This window comes from Rhinatrema bivittatum, chromosome 7 (assembly GCF_901001135.1).
Source record: "Rhinatrema bivittatum chromosome 7, aRhiBiv1.1, whole genome shotgun sequence".
Taxonomy (NCBI): Eukaryota; Metazoa; Chordata; class Amphibia; order Gymnophiona; family Rhinatrematidae; genus Rhinatrema; species Rhinatrema bivittatum.
The window spans coordinates 185,992,964-186,012,643 of record NC_042621.1 but is presented as its reverse complement, the minus strand read 5'-3'; the positions used below and the strand labels follow the sequence as shown (position 1 = coordinate 186,012,643).

Genomic DNA, 19,680 nt, shown 5'->3' with positions numbered 1-19,680 from the left:
GATGACTTTTATGTTTAGCATCATTCTTTCTGGTGTTTCAGAAATAATCTACAAAAGTTCATTCTTATTATTTATTGCCACGTACATGAGAAAGAAATATGCAACATAGTAGAACATTTCCGAATACAAGTAATTTTTTTTTTAATTTTCTCTTTATTAGGTTTTTAACTTAAAAATATACAAAGCATAACTTTGTTAAAGAAACATGGTGTATTACATCACAGAAAAAATTTAAGAAGAAAAAAAAATTCTTTAAATTAAATATTTCAGGCAAATTACACCTCATTAGACCTCAAGAAGGAAGGGGGGGGGGGGGGCTGTACTTGCAAAACCAAGGGAGAATATAAGGAAAAACAACACATTAATAGTAAATAGCGACCTTACATCAGGTTACATCTATCTGGACTATTTTAACTACCACCCATTTGCTGTTCCACCTTTTTAGCATCAACAAAGCTTTTTAGCTGCTCAGGCTGGAAAAATATATAGTTGTCCCTCCCGTGCTTAAGGACACATTTACATGGGAACCTAAGCATGAAAGAGGCCCCAACTGCTAACACCTCCTGTTTTAAGGCTAGAAAGTTCTTCCTTTTTTGTTGGGTTTCTTTTGTTAAATCCAGAAATATTCGAAAACAAGATCCCATAAAAGGTACATTGATCTTTTTAAAATATGCATACATTATTTCTCCCATATCATTTTCGTTAAAAAAAGAAATCAATAATGTTGCTTTTTCAACAATCTCATAAGTGGAAGATTCCAAAAAATCAGTCAGATTTTCTAATACATTTGGGACTGTTGGTATTTGTTGATTTCTTCGTGCTGGCAAGAAATAAACCTTTTCTAGGGGTGGAGTCTTATCAGGGGAAATCTCCAATATCTCATGAAAATACCGCTTCATGGTAATCTTAGGAAATTCTCCAACGACCCTAGGACAATTAATAAATCTCAGGTTTAAGTGCCTTAGCGTGTTTTCTATTTTTTCAATTTTTCTCTTTATCATTCCACAGTCTTGTATTATTGATGTCTATACTTCTTTAACTTGTTTTAATCCTGTTTCCAAATTAGAAATTTTCTCAGTATTGTCCAGCTTATATCCTTCAAAGTTATTATTCAGTGTTTCTAGTTGACAGGAAACAGAATTAATTTTAGTTGCGCATTCTGCTATTGACTTTGCCATTGCAGATGACAGATTCCATAAGCAGTCTAACGTGACTACTTCTGGGGTTTCCAAGGTGAAGTCTCCTATGGTGTGGGGAAGGAGTCCTTGCCCCCGAGTCTCACCTCCAGGGTTCTGGCATTCTTCTCTCCTTCCCAGTTCGTTTTCACCAAAGGAGCTCTCTCCATGAGCCATGGAGGTCCGCGCTTGCTCACCCGATGACGTCGCCCCTTCAAACTGCACCTCGGGAGCTGACACTTCGGGGCTCTCAGGTAGTCGCAGCGTCGAAGTTGCTCGTGTAGCTGGTGAAAGCCGGTCATCCAATGGGCTGAGGGAAACCTCTTCCGAGGTCAGGTCACATTCTCCTCTCTGTGACCCAACAGCCAGACCACTCAGCACCGCCGACCCTGAATTGGCAACACATTGCGCGATTGTTCTCTGTCCGGATGGGATCGCCGAGGCAGAAGAGTAAGTCCTAAGCTTTCCCTTACGCTTTGGAGGCATTGGTATCCTTAGGAAATTACTTCGAAGGAGAAAAAATGCCGGAGCAGAAGCACGGTGCATCTGCTCAGGTCGCCATCTTTGACTCCTCCCACAAGTAATTAAAGAAAAGGGAGATGAAAATCTTTCCACTATATTCAGATTGATCCATAGTAACTTCAGAGGTAGGAGAAGAGAAAATCATTATTTTTCAAGACACATTTTATTTACATTTCAGACTCATATATGAAAGGCTAATATATAGTTGAATATATCCTGCACATTATCTATAAACCTGTTGAAGGTTCCTTGCCTTCTTTTCTGGCTTTCAAACAAAAAGAGATCATTAGGGGCAGCTGTCTATGATAATATTCACTGTCTAGCATGTCAAAGAAGACCTCTAAGTATCCACAGTAACAAAATATATAGACCAATAAGTTGTTGTTAATCCTAATTGATAATTATGTATAAATACATATTTTTTTAAAATAAAAGAAACGTTTTAATGAAGAAATGAAGGCTATTTAACATCATGAGACAACGTCATCCTACAAGAAATATTGGGCCAGATTTTCAAAGGATTACGCACGTAAATCCTGAGGATTTACGCGTGTAACTGCTCCTGCTCACGCCGAGCCTATTTTGCTTAGGCCCGGTGACGCGCACAAGCCCTGGGATGCGCGTATGTCCCAGGGCTTTGTGAAAGGGGCGGGGGTGGGACCGAGACTTCCGGCACAGTGGCCATACCGGGAAATTGCGCGCCGGCACTTGGCCGGCGCGTGCAACCTATGCCAGCCCGGAGGCAGGCGCAACTTATTAAACAAAGTTTGGGGGGGGTTAGATAGGGCTGGGGGGTGGGTTAGATAGGGGAAGGTGGGGGGGCGGAGGGAACGGGAAAGCCATCGGGGCTCCCCTAGGGCTTGGCGCACGCAAGGTGCACTAGTGTGCACCCCCTTGCGCGCGCTGACCCCGGATTTTATAACATGCGCACAAATGTACCCCACGCATGTAGGTTTTAAAATCCGGCCCATTGTATAGAATAATGCCATTTGAAGTGCATTAACCTATGTTTTATAGATAAATTGTTGCAAGGTCATTTGGGAAAAAAAACGATGGGAAATGCCATGTTTGGAACAAGGTCTCAACAAAATCAGGACTTATGTCTTCAAAAATATGCTCTTTGACTTTATTCTTACAATATATTGCAGCTTCTTAATTTCACCACCATACCCTCTGACTCTACTTTTTGGTGAGCCAAACTTCATTATAATGAGGGTAGATATATTGAAGTTAGAAGTTTCTATTTAGCAAATGCCCCTTCATAAACACAAGACTGATATAACATATGTACATTTTATCTACTACTCTCATAGGTATATTCTTAGTTTTTAGTTTGTGTTGTTGGCTGGACAAATACAGATATAGCCAATTCAATAAACATTAAGGTCACTATTCAGTACCACTTAGCCGGATAAGTAAGGACTATCTGACTTCCATCCCAAGTAAGGACTTATCCGGCTAAGAGGCAACAGCTGAATATCTGGCCATAATAAGCAGCTGCCACTTATCCAGGTAAGTATTTATCTGGCTGTGGGTGAGAAATGGACATTATAGGAAGGACTCACTTATCCAGTTAACTTAGCTGGATTAGTAGCAATATTTAAACTTATTAGGTTAAGTTAACCGAATAAGTTAGATCTGTTCAATAGCAGGTCTAAAATTAGTCAAATAAGACTTATCCAGCTATCTAGTGATTTTTATGGTGATATTCAGCAGCATGATGAATATCATCTTATCACCATAAAATATCACCATATCACCATAAAATATTCAGCATGCTGAATATCCCTTGTAAGTTAACTGGATAAGTCTTATCCAGCTAACTTACATAGGGGGGTCATTTATCAAAATGTGATAAGGCGTTTTCGCATGCGTTAAGGGCTTATCGCATGCGAAAAGCCCCGTTAACGCATGCGATCGCACCATATTGTAAGGTGCGATGCAAATTCAGAAAATAGGAGGAGTTAGGGGCGGAGAGTGGGCTGGGTTAGCCTGTCTGCGAAGAGCTATCGCACAGCCGTAACGCCGTAAGTCCTATTTCAGGTGAATTGACAGGTCCAGAGCCTGTTCTCTCAACCTAGCTTGATGTTACCCAGGTAGAGAGTCCCTCAAGCTAGGTTGAGAGAACCTTGCCCAAATCTCATCTTGGAGTGAGTTTCCTCACTCCGAAGGCCATCAAATCTTCACAAGAGACCACTGTTCTGTTCGTAGGTGTCACGTAGAATGTCAAAGTGGCCCCTAACCCCCTACACTCTTACCTAAACCCCACCTCGAGTTACTAGGTGGGCCTACCATAGGGATACAAATACCTACCTATGGGCCATGAAATTATGGCCTCTCTCTCTCTCTCTCTCTCTCTCTCTCTCTCTCTCTCTCATATATGTGTCTAGTAGGGGTGTGCATTCGGATTGACCACATTAGTAAAACGCAACTCATATTTTTTTTTTACTTAAAAAATTGATTCGACATAAACGATCGGATTTCCCACATATCGAACATAGATATGTTCGATATGTGGGAAATGGCGATTGTTGAGCCAAAATAAAAATATAAACCCCCTCACCCTCCTTAATCCCCCCCCCCCCGACTTACCACAACTCCCTGGTGATGGAGCGAGGAGTGAGGACGCCATTTCTGCAATCCTTGGCGAGAAGCATGTGACGTCGGCGGCACGTCGAGTGACGCCGGCGTCACGTGATTCCCGGCTCGTTCGCGCCGGACGGCTCGTTCGGCCCAAAAAGAACTTTTGGCCAGCTTGGGGGGGTCAGGAGGCCCCCCCAAGCTGGGGGGGCCTCCTGACCCCCCCAAGCTGGCCAGGAGGCTCGTTCGGCCCAAAAAGAACTTTTGGCCAGCTTGAGGGGGTCAGGAGGCCCCCCCAAGCTGGCCAAAAGTTCTTTTTGGGCCGAACGAGCCGTCCGGCGCGAACTCGTCGGGAATCACGTGACGCCGCGTCACTCGACGTGCCACCGACGTCACATGCTTCTCGCCAAGGATTGCAGAAATGACGTCCTCACTCCTCGCTCGATCACCAGGGAGTTGTGGTAAGTCTGGGGGGGGGATTAAGGAGGGTGAGGGGGTTTAAATTTTTTTTTTGCACATATGTACATATACCCAACTCATTGGATTTTTTTTATGTCCATATTGGCCGCAAGTGGGACCCCCTTTCGGACATAAAAAATATGAACATAAAATTTTGCTCTGCACATCCCTAGTGTCTAGGACCATTAACAATGGTCTCCTGGTGGTTGAATGAAGGAAATACAACAGGTCTGGCACTTATCACAGAATCTGAAAATGGTATCGCAATTTGTGCTAACTTAGCTCTTCGCACAGGTAATTAGCGCAAATTGCAATAAATGCTATATTAGCATAAAACACACCCCTTTTGCTATCGCATTTTGATAAATCCACCCCATAGACAGTTATCTTTGAATATCTACCTCATTAAGCAGTTCTTCATTAGAAACTAAATCTTTCACAATCTAGTTTTACTTTGTTAGATAGCAAGAGGAATCCAACTTAATTTCCCCAAGCATGACAGAGCTTCTAAGATTTGTAAAATGTTCTCACAGAGCAAAAGTGACATTGTCATGGAGCAACCATTCTACTGTATATAGTAGTATGGTAGTATTTTGATTCTTACAGTGTGACTTACTTCATTAGATGCCAACTCTGAAAAAGTTGAATTTACCTACAAAACAAATTTGGTTCATTGTTTCTATGGGAGATTTCTGGGATTATTTGAAAGATTTCTCCAAACTGGAAGTCATCTAGTACTTGTATAGGAGGGTGAATTTTGCAACTTAGAATATAAGACATAAAGGTAGTATGTGTTAAATTTAAATTAATTAGAAGACTAATGGCTTGGCTTGTCATGAAGGGAAGTCAGTCTGTATCTGGATTTCTCTATTTAGAATGACCTTTCAGATATACTATGCTTAGTTACAAGGCTTGATGCATAAAAAAAGACATGTTCCTTAGTAGTGTGTACTGAAAAACATTTGATTCCTCTTCTACTATTTTCAAAACTGTGGAGTGAATTTTCAAAGGAGTTATGCATGTAAAAGTAAAATATGTCATAGCAATTGTGTGGAAAGTCCATTTACATATGTAAAACCCAGTTTTATCTGTGTAAATCCTTTTGAAAATTACCTCCTATGGTTTTGAAAAGTCAACCAACTCTGAAGAGTAAAATAAATCTTAAAACAATGTAGCTTGAAAACATTTATGGGATCAGCATTGGGGTTAAAGTAACTGAATGAATATCCTGAGTGAACTATATCTAACTTCCATCATCAATGTAGGATAAAACCTCTCTTCATCTCCAGTCTGCTTGGTTCTCTCTTGCCGTGGAGTTAGGTGTGATAAGATTAGTAAAAAGTGGCTTCCTTTTGCAAGCAGCTGGTTCTCGAATGATGTCGTTCATCTTGTCTCGCTGCTGTTGACACTTTGTCAGACAGGGTTCACACAGTTCCTTTTCATTCACCAAATAGAGTGCTTCCAAGCGTTTAATGGAGTCAAGAACTTCATCTTCTGCTGGCTGAGGGAATGGGTTTCTCTTTGTGTTCAACTTCTTCAGTTTTGGGAGATTCTGAATGCTTACAGGGACGGAAGTCAGATAGTTGTCAAACAGGCCCACTTCTTTTAGCTCCTTCAAGGCTCCATAGGTAGTTGGAACACTTTCTATGTTATTCAGTCCCAGATTCAGCATGCGCAGGTTCTTAAGAGTAGAGATCTCCTGTGGTAAGCCTTTATTGGTCAGCTTGTTGTTGGCAACATTGAGATACAGCAGATTCTGGAGCTGCCCAATTGATTCTGGGAGTTTATCGATTAGGTTACTGTGTAGATCTAGCCAGCGTAGGTTCTGGAATTTTTGAATGGTGTCAGGAATCTTCTTTATCATGTTTCTGCTAAGATCCAGCTCATCTATATCTTGCATCCTAAGAATACATTTTGGAAAAGTTGCAATGCCCATCTTACTCAAATCAAGGCGACGTTTGCCATCAATGGTAACTTTTATAGAGTTTTTGGCGATCTTTAGAGTGATCTTTTTGCCCTTCGGGCCTTTTTTTCCCTTTGCCATTTTCCTGTATGAAAGAGATATAGTTTAGACATTAGGATAAAAGGAGGCAGTTAACTAAAAACACTTCTTGCATATCTGAAAATAAATAAGGGATGATGGTGTTATATTGAAGTGATGTGCTAGCATTTCATCTAAGCAAATGTGGGTGCTGTACATTCAATTAAAGTCATAAGTTAAACTCTTATGATGGATTATACACATTACAGATGTGAAACACAATACAACAAAGTTGTTGGATGGTTTTGTTGGGCCTTTATAAAAATATGTCAAAATAAAAATGTATTTAACATTTTGATTTGGTCAGTCTGATAATAGATAATCTTATTTGTTTCACTTATGGATATGTCACCTCAAAGAATAGGTTCCACTGAATGTACAGTGCTTAATTATATTGTTCTCAGCTTGTTAGGGGGCACATTTATGAGAGCAGTTGATTTAAAGTAGAAATTCCAGATGAAACTGGGTCACATCTTGAAAATGAACTGTGAAATACAGGCCTAGAATCAAATGGAATAAACAAAAAGGTTGTGTTGAGTCACAAAAATGAAGAGTGTAAAATATATTGAATGACGGTTATCATGTATAGACTGAAATATAGAAGGGCAATAAGCAATCTGTCACTACGTTAAGTTTGTGAGTAAATTACAACTAAAGATGTATAAACATTTATAAAAGAGTTTCATAAACTAATTTGGCAAACTTGCTGTAAATTCATGCTCATCACATTGGTTGTGAAATCAATTTTAAAGAGATGGGCCAGTTGCTAGCAATATATGTATGCATTTATTTATTTATTAGCTTTTATATATCGACATTCGTGGGTACATCATGCCAGTTTACAATATAACCGAAGGAGGAAAATACAAAAAACCAGGGTGGGAGGAGCAGATAGGAAGAGAGAAGGGGTGAGAGAAGAGAGGGAAAAACAGGACGAGGAGAAAAGGAACAGTACCTGATGGAAAACAACAGAAGAACATAATATGTAACATTGCAAATTATACACTTATAAAGGGACTGTGTATAACCTTATATACTGCGGATAACCTTATACACTATATATAAATCATACACTCCAAAAAGTATTATATGCAATAATATATATAGTGGATTTGTGAAAATCTGATGTCTGATCTACCCAGAATTTATTTTGGATTTCCTCAAATCTGATTAAGATTTCTCAGATTTTGCTAAGATCTGTGTTTTGCACATGTCTGATTGCAACTCCTTGATAACTATTCCATTTGTAAAGAATGATAGGGTGTTGTGAATTACAAAAGGAAGTGATTACTTTGAGATTTATGTATTTCTTTTTTATTGTTTGTTGCCATCCACTTTATAATAAAGCACCAAGTTGATATTCTGGTGAATTACAAAAGTTATCAATGACTGATTTGTGATGTCATCTGACCACAGGATGTCTTGGTTTTTCCTCGTAAAATAGAAGCTTTATCTTTTATATTAGACAGTAGAGATGTGAATCGTGTCCTCGATCGTCTTAACGATCGATTTTGGCTGGGAGGGGGAGGGAATCGTATTGTTGCCGTTTGGGGGGGTAAAATATCGTGAAAAATCGTGAAAAATCGAAAAAACGTAAAATCGCAAAACCGGCACATTAAAACCCCCTAAAACCCACCCCCGACCCTTTAAATTAAATCCCCCCCCCCCCAAATGACTTAAATAACCTTCGGGTCCAGTGGCGGTCCGGAACGGCAGTGGTCCGGAACGGGCTCCTGCTACTGAATCTTGTTGTCTTCAGCCGGCGCCATTTTCCAAAATGGCGCCGAAAAATGGCGGCGGCCATAGACGAACACGATTGGACGGCAGGAGGTCCTTCCTAACCCCCGCTGGACTTTTGGCAAGTCTTGTGGGGGTCAGGAGGCCCCCCCCAAGCTGACCAAAAGTTCCTGGAGGTCCAGCGGGGGTCAGGGAGCGATTTCCCGCCGCGAATCGTTTTCGTACGGAAAATGGCGCCGGCAGGAGATCGACTGCAGGAGGTCGTTCAGCGAGGGTTCCGGCGCCTCGCTGAACGACCTCCTGCAGTCGATCTCCTGCCGGCGCCATTTTCCGTACGAAAACGATTCGCGGCGGGAAATCGCTCCCTGACCCCCGCTGGACCTCCAGGAACTTTTGGCCAGCTTGGGGGGGGCCTCCTGACCCCCACAAGACTTGCCAAAAGTCCAGCGGGGGTCCGGAAGGACCTCCTGCCGTCCAATCGTGTTCGTCTATGGCCGCCGCCATTTTTCGGCGCCATTTTGGAAAATGGCGCCGGCTGAAGACAACAAGATTCAGTAGCAGGAGCCCGTTCCGGACCGCTGCCGTTCCGGACCGCCGCTGGACCCGCAGGTTATTTAAGTCATTTGGGGGGGGTTCGGGAGGGTGGGGGATTTAATTTAAAGGGTCGGGGGTGGGTTTTAGGTGGTTTTAGTGTGCCGGCTCATGATTCTAACGATTTATAACGATAAATCGTTAGAATCTCTATTGTATTGTGTTCCATAACGGTTTAAGACAATATTAAAATTATCGGAAGATAATTTTAATCGTCCTAAAACGATTCACATCCCTATTAGACAGTATTTGAATTTTAGGCCACGCCTTTTCATTTTGGTAGTGCCAAACTAGACATAAATCTAAGTAACATCATGGGGTGAATGATGAATTTGCTGGCAATCTTGTAAATCGTGACATATCTTTTGTCTGAAGTGAAAACAAATTATAATTACAAACCAACTACTCTTCTGCATTCTAAACCTCATAGAAGATAAGGAGTGAATTCTCTTTTTTTCTGAATGATTTACTAATTACCTTTATCTCACCAGCAACAGCATACAAGGGTAAATAAAATGCTGGGGATCCTTTTAGCAATGACTTAGAAAGTCAGTAATACAAAAAGAAAAAATATATACTTTACATATAATGTGCTGTATCCGAGTCAGCATAAGAAAAAATAAACAAACAAACAAACAAACAAACGTGTAGTTCTGTTTTTAAGTAGGTGATTAGAACGTTGGAAGTCAGTGTTGGCCCTCTGTGCATTGCCATATAGGAGATCCACATTTGATTTATAATTCTAACTTCTGACTATGGATTGGCCAGGGCTGGAGAGGCTACAGAAGCAGTGCATACTGACTCGCGAGGGAAAAGAGATTTCCAGCCACGACTCGGCAGCGACACATATTGCACAGACTCATGGTGTATGCATACCAGGCTCCAGAGGCCAGCTGCAACTAAGCACAAAGCTCGGAGGAGCAGGAGGAAAATCCCGGGCCAATACAGTGAAATAAAAATAAATTTAAAAAATGAATGCCGAGGTCCATGAGATGTTTGTAAATTAGAATTGTTTTCTATCATTTAAAGAAACCAATTGGAACGTTAATAATAGGAATAAAACATTATGTACAACAGGTTTTTTTTTATCAGCTATATTAGAAGCCGATTCCAGTTTTACCATTTTAAACCTTCCTGGGTGCTTACCTGAATAACAACCCCTTAATGTGCACATTAAAATCTAATCTGGCATTTTACAGTTATACAAGAAAATAATAAATTATAGAGAAAAAAGTTCCGCTTTTATTAAATATTCATTTATTCCCATCTCAGAATTTCCCAGCACAATCGCTGTCATTATAAGATGAAATAACCAGTCTTAACTAATCATTAGATGTTAGATAAAGGAAAGGAAGATAATCCTTAGTAATTTAGGAAGTGATTCCAGAGTGTTAAAGTTAGGAGGGGTTCCAGATGGATAATCTGTAGCTCATCTCAGACTAAAGAATTTAATTGTAAGGAGTCTCAGATCAAGGCTTTGATAAATGAATGCTGTGGCCTCGCAATGGATTTTCATACAACACTGTTCACGTCTCCATTAAACAACTTTTCCACAAGCCCTTCAGGCTCTCTGGCTAATCATTAATCATACTGCAGCAGATGAAGAGGAGCTCAAACTGCAGATAGTGCAGTTCAATTTATTTCCATGATGAAGCACAAAATTATGAAAATAATATATCCATCTCTTTTCTGACCAAGAATTTTTTCTTCATATCAGTCCAGTGAATTTAATGCTGGGAATCAGGGTTAATAACGTTCAAAACTGAAGTCCTTAATTTAACCACAGAACAGATAGGCGCTGGCTTTCCCAGAATGCATATAAATATAGAAACTGATGGCAGATCAGGACTACATGGGCCATCTAATTTGCCTAATCCCAATGCTATACTGCAGCACTGACAAATTTCAGGCTTTACCCTCATATCCTATCGAAGAATCAATTGTGTTTATTCCATGTTTTGTTGAATTGTGTTATATACAAACATAGTAAATGGTAGAAGATAAAATGGTCAATCCAGTCTGCCCAGCAATTTGTTTAGGGTTGGTAGTACTGCTGGTCCATGAAGGTTAAGCACGCACCTTCTGTTCAGAGTTGTAACCACTGCTCAATGGTGAACTTGAAGATTACTGCTGTGCTTTTTGTTTAGGGTTGTAATTACTGCTCATTCTGGTAACTCCCATGCCTTCTGTTAAGGATAGCAGCTCATGTTCTGTGTAACTTGGCCCCATGCAGAAATATTACATCAAAAGTTACCATACATTATCACGTTTCTTTATTTCCATCCTCTAGCCATGCTCCTTTGAATGTCATAAGAACATAAGAAGTTGCCATACTAGGTTAGACCGACGGTCCATCAAGCCCAGCATCCTGTTTCCAGCAGTGACCAAACCAGGTGAAAAATACCTGGCAAGTTCCCAAATATTAAATAGATTCCATACTACTAATGTCAGTAATAAGCAGTAGCTATTCCGTAATTCAACATGATTAGCAGCAGTTTTTGGACTTCTCTTCCAGGAACTTATCCACACCTTTTTTTTAAATCCAGCTGCGCTAACTTTCTTAACCACATCCTCTGGCAAAGAATTCCAGAGCTTAATTGTGTGTTGAGTGAAAAAAATATGTTTACAATTTGTTTTAAATGTGCTACTTGCTAACTGCATGGAAAACCTCCTAGTATTATCTGCAAGAGTAAATAACCAATTTATATTTACCTGTTCAAGTCCTTTCATGATTTTATAGACCTTTATCATAGACTCCCTTTAGCTGTCTCTTCTCCAAGATGAACAGCCCTAACCTCTTTAGCCTTTCCTCATAGGGGAGCCATTCCATGACCTTTAGGATTTTGGTCACCCTTTTTCAGTGCAACTATATATTTTTTGAGATGTGGTAACCAGAATTGCGCATAGTACTCAAGATGCATTCTTACAATGGAACGATACAGAGGCATTATGACATTTTGGGCCAGATTTTAAAACATACGCGTGTGGCCTATATGTACGTGCGCTACCCGGTGCGCACATGTACACCCAATTTTATAGCAGGTGCGCGCATGTTATAAAATCCGGGGTCGGCACCCGCAAGGGGGTGCACAATTATGCACCTTGCGCACGCTGAGCCCTATCCGAGCCCCGCTGCCTTCCTCTGTTCCCTCCCAGGCCGCTCTGAAATCAGAGTGGCCTCAGAGGGAACTTCCTTAACCCCCACCCCACCTTCCCTTCCCTTCCCCTACCTCCCCCGCCCTTTCTCCCCTACCTTTGTTGCTTTCTTTTTTTTGTTTTAAAACTTACTTCAGCCCTGGGGCTGAAGTAAGTTGCGTGCGCCGGCAGAGGCCTCTGGCCATGCCCCTGCCCCCTCCCGCCCCTTTTTTAAAGCCCCAGGACTTACATATGTCCTGGGGCTTTACGTGCGCCACCGGGCCTTTTGAAAACATGCCCGGCCCGCGTAACCCCCCTACGTGCTAAATCCTTGAAAATCTGCCCTTGTTTTATTCACCATTCCCTTCTTAATAATTCCTAATATTCTGTTTGATTTTTTGACCACCGCAGCACACTGAGTTGACAATTTCAATGTATTATCCAATTCTGACACCTAGATCTTTTTCCTAGGTAGTAACTCCTAATATGGAACCTAACATCGTGTAACTACAGCATTGGTTATTTTTCTCTATATGCATCACTTTGCATTTGTCTACATTAAAATTCATCTGCCATTTAAATGCCCAGTTTTCCAGTTCCACAAGGTCCTCCTGCAATTTATCACAATCCACTTGTTATTTAACTATTCTGAATAATTTTGTGTCATCTGCAAATTTGATCACCCCACTCATCATACCCCTTTTCAGATTATTTATAAATATATTAAAAAGCAGCAGTACAAGTACAGCTCCCTGAGACACTCCACTGTTTACCTTTTTCCACTGAGAAAACTGACCATTTAATCCTACTCTGTTTCCTGTCTTTTAACCAGTTTGCAATCCTAGAAAAGACATCACCTCTTATCCCATGACTATTTAGTTTTTTTAGAAGCCTCTCATGAGGGACTTTGTCAAACGCCTTCTGAAAATCCAAGTACACTACATCTACAGGTTCACTACTTATTGAGGGAGGACACTCCATGCCTTCACCACTCTTTCCATGAAGAAATATACCCTAACATTATTCCTGAGTTTACCCCCATGGAGTTTCATATCATGACCCTTAGTTAAACAGCTTTCGTTCCATTAGAAAAGGTTTGATTCATGTGCCTCATTAATACCTTTCAGGTATGTAGAAGTCTGTAATATATCTCCTCTGTCTCTGTTGTCCTCCAAGGTAAACATTTTTAGGACTTTCACTCTCATCTCATATGGCTTTTGATGCACACCCCACACCATTTTGATTGCCTTTCTCTAATCCGCTTCCATCCTCTCTCTATCCATATTGAAATACAGTCTCCAGGAATGCTCCAGATGAGGCCAGGTTAGAAGCATTATCACCATCTTTCTTTCCTGCTGGTTATGTCTCTCTCTATACAGCCCAACATTCCTCTGGTTTTAAACATCACCTTGTCACATTGCCTTGCTTCTTTAAGATCATCAGATACTATCACCCCGAGGTCGCTCTCTCGGTCTGCGCACATCAGTCTTTCACCTCCCCCCCATCTCATACAACTCCTTTGGATTACTGCACTTCTTGACATTAAATCCTAGCTGCCAAGCTTTCTTAGATCATTTCTCCTTTGATCTACCCCTTCAGGCATCTCCATTCTGTTGCAGATAAACTTTTCTTTCTGACCCTTCCACAATATCTCTCAGAAAGATATTGAACAGAACTGGCCCCAGAATCAGTCATTAAGGCACTCCACTTATCACTCATCTCTCCAGGGACGGATTTAAGATATTGCCATCTCTAGGCACTTTTGGTGCTTTTTCCCCTCCACCTCCTGTGGAGGTAGAAGAAGGCTGTTCTCTGCTGAATGAGATTGAGCAGAGCTGAAGGCAGCAAATATTATCCAGCCTGCTGCCCCTAAATGTTTGTCACCCTAGGCACAGATATAATGGGTGACTATTGACAAATCTGGGCTGCTTCTCTCCTGAGAGTAGGTTACATTTACTACTACTCACTTCATCTGTCAGTCAACCAATTTTTAATCCATTCCATCACCTCGAGACCCACTTCCAGACTGCTCATTTTATTTATGATCCTCCTAGGTGGAATCATATCTAAAACTTTGCTGAAATCCAAACATAGAAACATGATGACAGAAAAAGACCATACAGCCTCTCTAATCTGCCCATTAGGGATGTTCATTTATTTCAAATGAAAGCGTAAAACAAGATGAATGATTCTGTTTTAGGTTTTTTCAAACAAACCAAAAAATGTTTTTCAAAATGAAAAATTTTGTCAGTTTTTCATTTTCTGAAAATAGTGGGGCAGATTTTCAAAGGCTTACGCGCGTAAGATATGCGCGTAACCCCTGAAAAGCTGCCCCTTCCACCCCCTGCGCACACCCTGGGACGCGCGTAAGTCCCGGGAATTTCCTGGGGGGCGTGTCGGGGGCGTGTTGCGGCCAATGCGTCATCGGGGGGCATTCCGGGGGCGGGGCTGCGGCCTCTGGACCAGTCCCCGGACCAGAACATGGTGTGCTGGCAGCTGGCCGGCGCGCGCAAGTTACACCTGCCTCGGACAGGCATAACTTATAAAATAAAGGTGGGGAGGAATTAGTTAGGGCTGGGGGGTGGGTTAGATAGGGGAAGGGAGGGGAAGGTGGTGGGGCGGAAGGAAAGTTCAGTCCGAGGCCGCTCCGATTTCGGAGCGGCCTAGGAGGGAACGGAGGATGGCTGCGCGGCTCGGCGTGTGCAGGCTGCCGATTTTGCGCAGCCTTGCGTGCGCTGACCCTCTATTTTATAGCATGCGCATGGCAGCACACGCATGTTATAAAATTGGGAGTAGATTTGTTCGTGCCGGGTTGCGCAAACAAATCTACTCCTGTGCGCACCTTTTAAAATCTACCCCAGTATGCACTATTACCAAATAAGGTTTATTATTAGAAAATAATCCATCCTATATGTAAATAAGGCACACTATTAGTAAATAGGGTGTACTGTTATAGGCAAATCTTAAGACAGGCGTGCAAGCGCACAATTGCGTGCATTTGCTGGTGCTCTTTGGACATGCTGATTTTAAAACATAGAATGTGTGTTCTAAAATTGGCTATATGCCCGTACATGTGCGCATGATTTTATATTGACACACCCATGTGCGCTAAAATGCCACCTCGCGTGTGTAAGTGGGGTGATTTTAGTAGCTATGTGCACTGACATAATAGCCCTTTTCCCCAGTTCAGTCCCAGTTCACTCCAGTAAAGGAGAGGATTTCCGAATCCATCTAGCTAACTTGCCTCCCTTTCACCCTATTACGCCCGACACTTAAAACTCTGCTGTCTAACTTATTTTTTTTGTTACATAACTTACATACTGACCATAGCAGAGGTAAAGTTATGTAGTAGGAGACCCTGGCATGCACTTGTGCACATAACTACTTACGCTCAGACTTCATGCTACAGTCCCAGCCTGACCATGCTCTGCCTGTTTTTGTTAAAAAAAAATGTTTATGCGCATACCAGGAGATACATGCGTACTCGTGCAGTTTTTAAAATCCGTGCAGTACAAGCCGGACAGAGTCACGCACGTATCTCCCAGCTTTGGCATGCGTAGGGCTTTTAAAATCAACCAGTTTGCAAATAGGATGAACTGTTTCCAAATAATGTGCACTATTTTCCAAAAACAAAAAAATTAAAATCCTGAAAATGTAAATAATCAAAAAATCAACAAAAAACAAACAACCCCCCCCCCCCCCCCCCCCCCGAAATGAAACAATTAGGGCCAGATTTTCTAACATGCACACGGGCGTAGATTTGTGCGCGCAACTCGGCGCGCACAAATCTACGCCCGATTTTATAACATGCGAGCGCACTTGTGCGTGCCGAGCCTTAGGGGAGCCCCGATGGCTTTCCCCATTCCCTCTGAGGCCACTCTGAAATCGGAGCGGCCTTGGAGGGAACTTTCCTTCCGCTCCCCCCACCTTCCCCTCCCTTCCCCTATTTAACCCACCCCCCAGCCCTACCTAACTCCCCCCCACCTTTATTTCAGGATTTACGCCTGTCTCTAACTTGTGCGCGCCGGCCGCCTGCCGGTGCGCCATCCCCTGGCACGGCCGCTGTGCCGGAGGCCTCGGGACCGCCCCCGGACCGGTGCCCCGCCCCCTTCCCGCCCCTTTTTCAAAGCCCCAGGACATACGTGCATCCCGGGGCTTGCGCGCGTCGCCGAGCCTATGCAAAATAGGCTTGTTGCGTGCAGGAACAGGTTTTCGGGGTTAGGGGCGTAACCCTTTGAAAATCTGCCCCTTAGCGTGCACATCCCTACTGCAATCCACATCAACTATTCAGCTTTATGCTCTCTACTACTCCCTCAGAGATCCTCTGTGTTATCCCATATACTTTCTTGAATTCAAATATTGTCCTAATCCCCTGCATGCTGTTCCATGCATCCACAACCCTATTTGTAAAGAATTATTTCCTTATATTACTCCTGAGTCTTTCCCCTTTCCCCTTCATCCCAAGACCCTCATTCTAGAGCCTCCTTTCTTTTGAAGGAGGCTTACACCTCTTCTGCATGGAACCTTGGAGGTTCTATCATATCTACCCTAACCCACCTTTTCTCTAGGTATACGTTTAGATCTTTAAGTCTGTCTCAATATGCTTCAGAACAAAGACCATTGATCATTTTAGTAACCAGCCTCTGGACCAACTCCAACCAGTTTATATCCTTTTGAAGATACAGAGTGAAGAATTGTACACAGTATTCTGAATGAAGTTTTACCATGAACCTATACTAGGGGCCATATCACCTCTTTTCTGTTGGCCATCCCTCTCTTTCTATCTACCTAAGCATCTTATTCACTTTTGCAGTCACCTTATCCACCTGTTTGGCCACCTTACAATCATTTGATATGATCACTCCAAGATACTTCCCTTCTTACATGCTTAGAATTTCTCCCTCTATACTCTTTCTCCCGGGATGATAGTGTCTGACAATCTGAATATAGCAAAACAATGTGACAAGATGGTGGCTAAGGCTAGAGAGATGCTGGGCTGTATAGAGAGAGGCATAACTGGTAGTAAAACGGAGGTGATAATGTCCCTGCACTGATTGTTGGTGAAACCTTACCTGGAGTACTGTGTTCAGTTCTTATAAGAACATAAGAAATTGCCATGCTGGGTCAGACCAAGGGTCCATCAAGCCCAGCATCCTGTTTCCAACAGAGGTCAAACCAGGCCACAAGAACCTGGCAATTACCCAAACACTAAGAAGATCCCATGCTACTGATGCAATTAATAGCAGTGGCTATTCCCTAAGTAAACTTGATTAATAGCAGCTAATGGACTTCTCCTCCAAGAACTTATCCAAACCTTTTTTGAACCCAGCTACACTAACTGCACTAACCACATCCTCTGGCAACAAATTCCAGAGCTTTATTGTGCATTGAGTGAAAAATAATTTTCTCTGATTATGCTTCCGGCACGGCCCGCCCCCAGCTTTCCCCTTAGGTGCACGGGCGCACCTCCAGGGAACTCTTAAAGGGCCCGCGGCGTGAAAATGCCGTTGGTCCTCCCGGATGACATCAGATCCCAGCACTACTTATACCTGAGGCCAGACCCTCCTCAGACGACTTGGCTACAGGTTTGGCTGCTCGAGCATTGGCTTTGGTCTTCATTCTAGGTTCTTGCTTCTTGTTTCCTGTTCCTGCTCTCCACTCCCACCTTCCTGTCCCGAATCCTGCTTGCCTGCTCCTCCCTGGTTGTCTTCCTCCATTCGGACCTCCCTCTGGCTCTTGACCTCAGACTGGCATCGGCTCTTCCTCTGGCTCTTGACCTCGAACTGGCATCGGATCTTCCTCTGGCTCTTGACCTCGGACTGGCTTCGGATCTCCCTCTGGCTCTTGACCTCAGACTGGCATTCGGACCTTCTTCTGGCCTTCTAACCAGGAACCAGCGATCCTTATCTCCTGCTGCCTTCTGTCATCCTAGGCGTCCACCTAAGTCCAGCCGGTCCCGGCACCCAAAGGCTCAACCCACGGGGAACGGGATTGGTATTGGTGAAGCTCCAGACGGCCCCTGTCTTCGTCATCTTCGCCTCCTGTCATTAGGAACCTGTGGCAGGCCTACCTCCCAGGTGGTGTCAATTCCAACACAGGCCAAGGGTCCACATTCCCTCCAGGATCGTAACTCTTGCCCACTACGGGCTACAGACTGTGTCATTCAGAAGCATTCACTTACATCATTTACCAGTTCCAGCCTACCAACCTATAACTCCACACAATCTTTATTGTGTAATTAATCAAAAAAGATTATGAACAGAGTTGCATTCAATATCAAACTCTCAAAACATTTTTATGTGAAAATTGTAGAAAAAAATATACTTGACTTGCAATGTATTGGTTGACTATTTTCAAGCACAAACCATTACTGTATAAGAACCACTTCGATACTCCTGCTCTGATTGTTTTTTATTAGTAAATATTTCTTCACAGAAAGGGTGGTAGATGGATGGAATGTCATCCCGATAGAGGTGGTGAAGACAAGAATGGGACTTTTTTTATTTCCCATACTATGAATATTAGGGATGTGAATCGTTTATCTGACAATTGAAAATATCGGACACTATTTTCAGTCTCGTCAGATATCGGGGGGGGTGTCCCAATAGCGATAGGAAACCCCACGATTAATTTCGTGGGTTCTCTTATCATTATGGGGGGGGGGGGCGGGAAGAAAGGGCACTTAAAAGTAACCCAAAAACACAGCCCGACCCTTTAAAATTAGTTCTTTAGTATCTCCCCACCCTCTGGACCACTCCAACTCCCCCCCAAAATTTTAAGTACTTGGTGGTCCAGTGGGGGTCCCGGGAGCGTTCTCCCGCTCTCGGGCCGTCGGCTGCCAGTAAACAAAATGGCGCCGATGGCCCTTTGCCCTTAGCATGTGACAGGGTATCCATGCTATTGGCCAGTCCCTGTCACATGGTAGGAGCACTGGATGGCCCGTGCCATTTTTAAAGGCGGGGGGGGGGGGGGTTGGAGGTGTCCGGAGGGTGAGGGGATACTAAAGAACTAATTTTAAAGGGTCAGGCTGTGTTTTTGGGATATCAGCTCGGCGCAGCCGATAAAAAAAAAACAAACGATTGGACCATGGGAAAAATAATGCCCCGATGGTCCACGAATCTGAAACCGGAACCGATTCCGGTTTCAATTCACATCTCTAATGAATATTAGTGTACATTGCTTTCCAGATGTTGCTCTTTTTCCCATTTCTATATGTGTTTAAAGTTTACTTACCTGAGGACTTTCACTTACCATACGGCTTTGTTCATCCTTCCCCAATGATCCTAGTTTAAAGCCCCCCTTCAATAGATTTGCCAGTCAGTGCTGGAAGACACTGTACTCCTTCTTTGACAGGTGGACCCCAGGTAAATCATCTTAAATGATTATCCTTGATTTAATTCTCTAGTCACCCAATCCAAAAATTCAATCAGATTTGTTTGA

The 19,680-nt window shown here is 42.8% G+C and overlaps 2 protein-coding genes across 3 annotated transcripts in view; one reads left to right on the top strand and one right to left on the bottom strand.

Moving 5' to 3' along the window:
- WDFY4 (WDFY family member 4) overlaps positions 1-19,680 on the top strand; it is a 746,928-nt gene that overhangs the window by 550,003 nt on the left and 177,245 nt on the right. The window lies entirely within an intron of this gene.
- Positions 5,909-19,680, bottom strand: part of LRRC18 (leucine rich repeat containing 18) — a 34,826-nt gene continuing 21,054 nt past the window's right edge. The window contains exon 3 of the mRNA XM_029609626.1: positions 5,909-6,784. Coding sequence (XP_029465486.1) covers positions 6,016-6,780 — 765 coding nt within the window. The 5' untranslated portion in view covers positions 6,781-6,784 and the 3' untranslated portion in view covers positions 5,909-6,015. The remainder of the gene's footprint in view (positions 6,785-19,680) is intronic.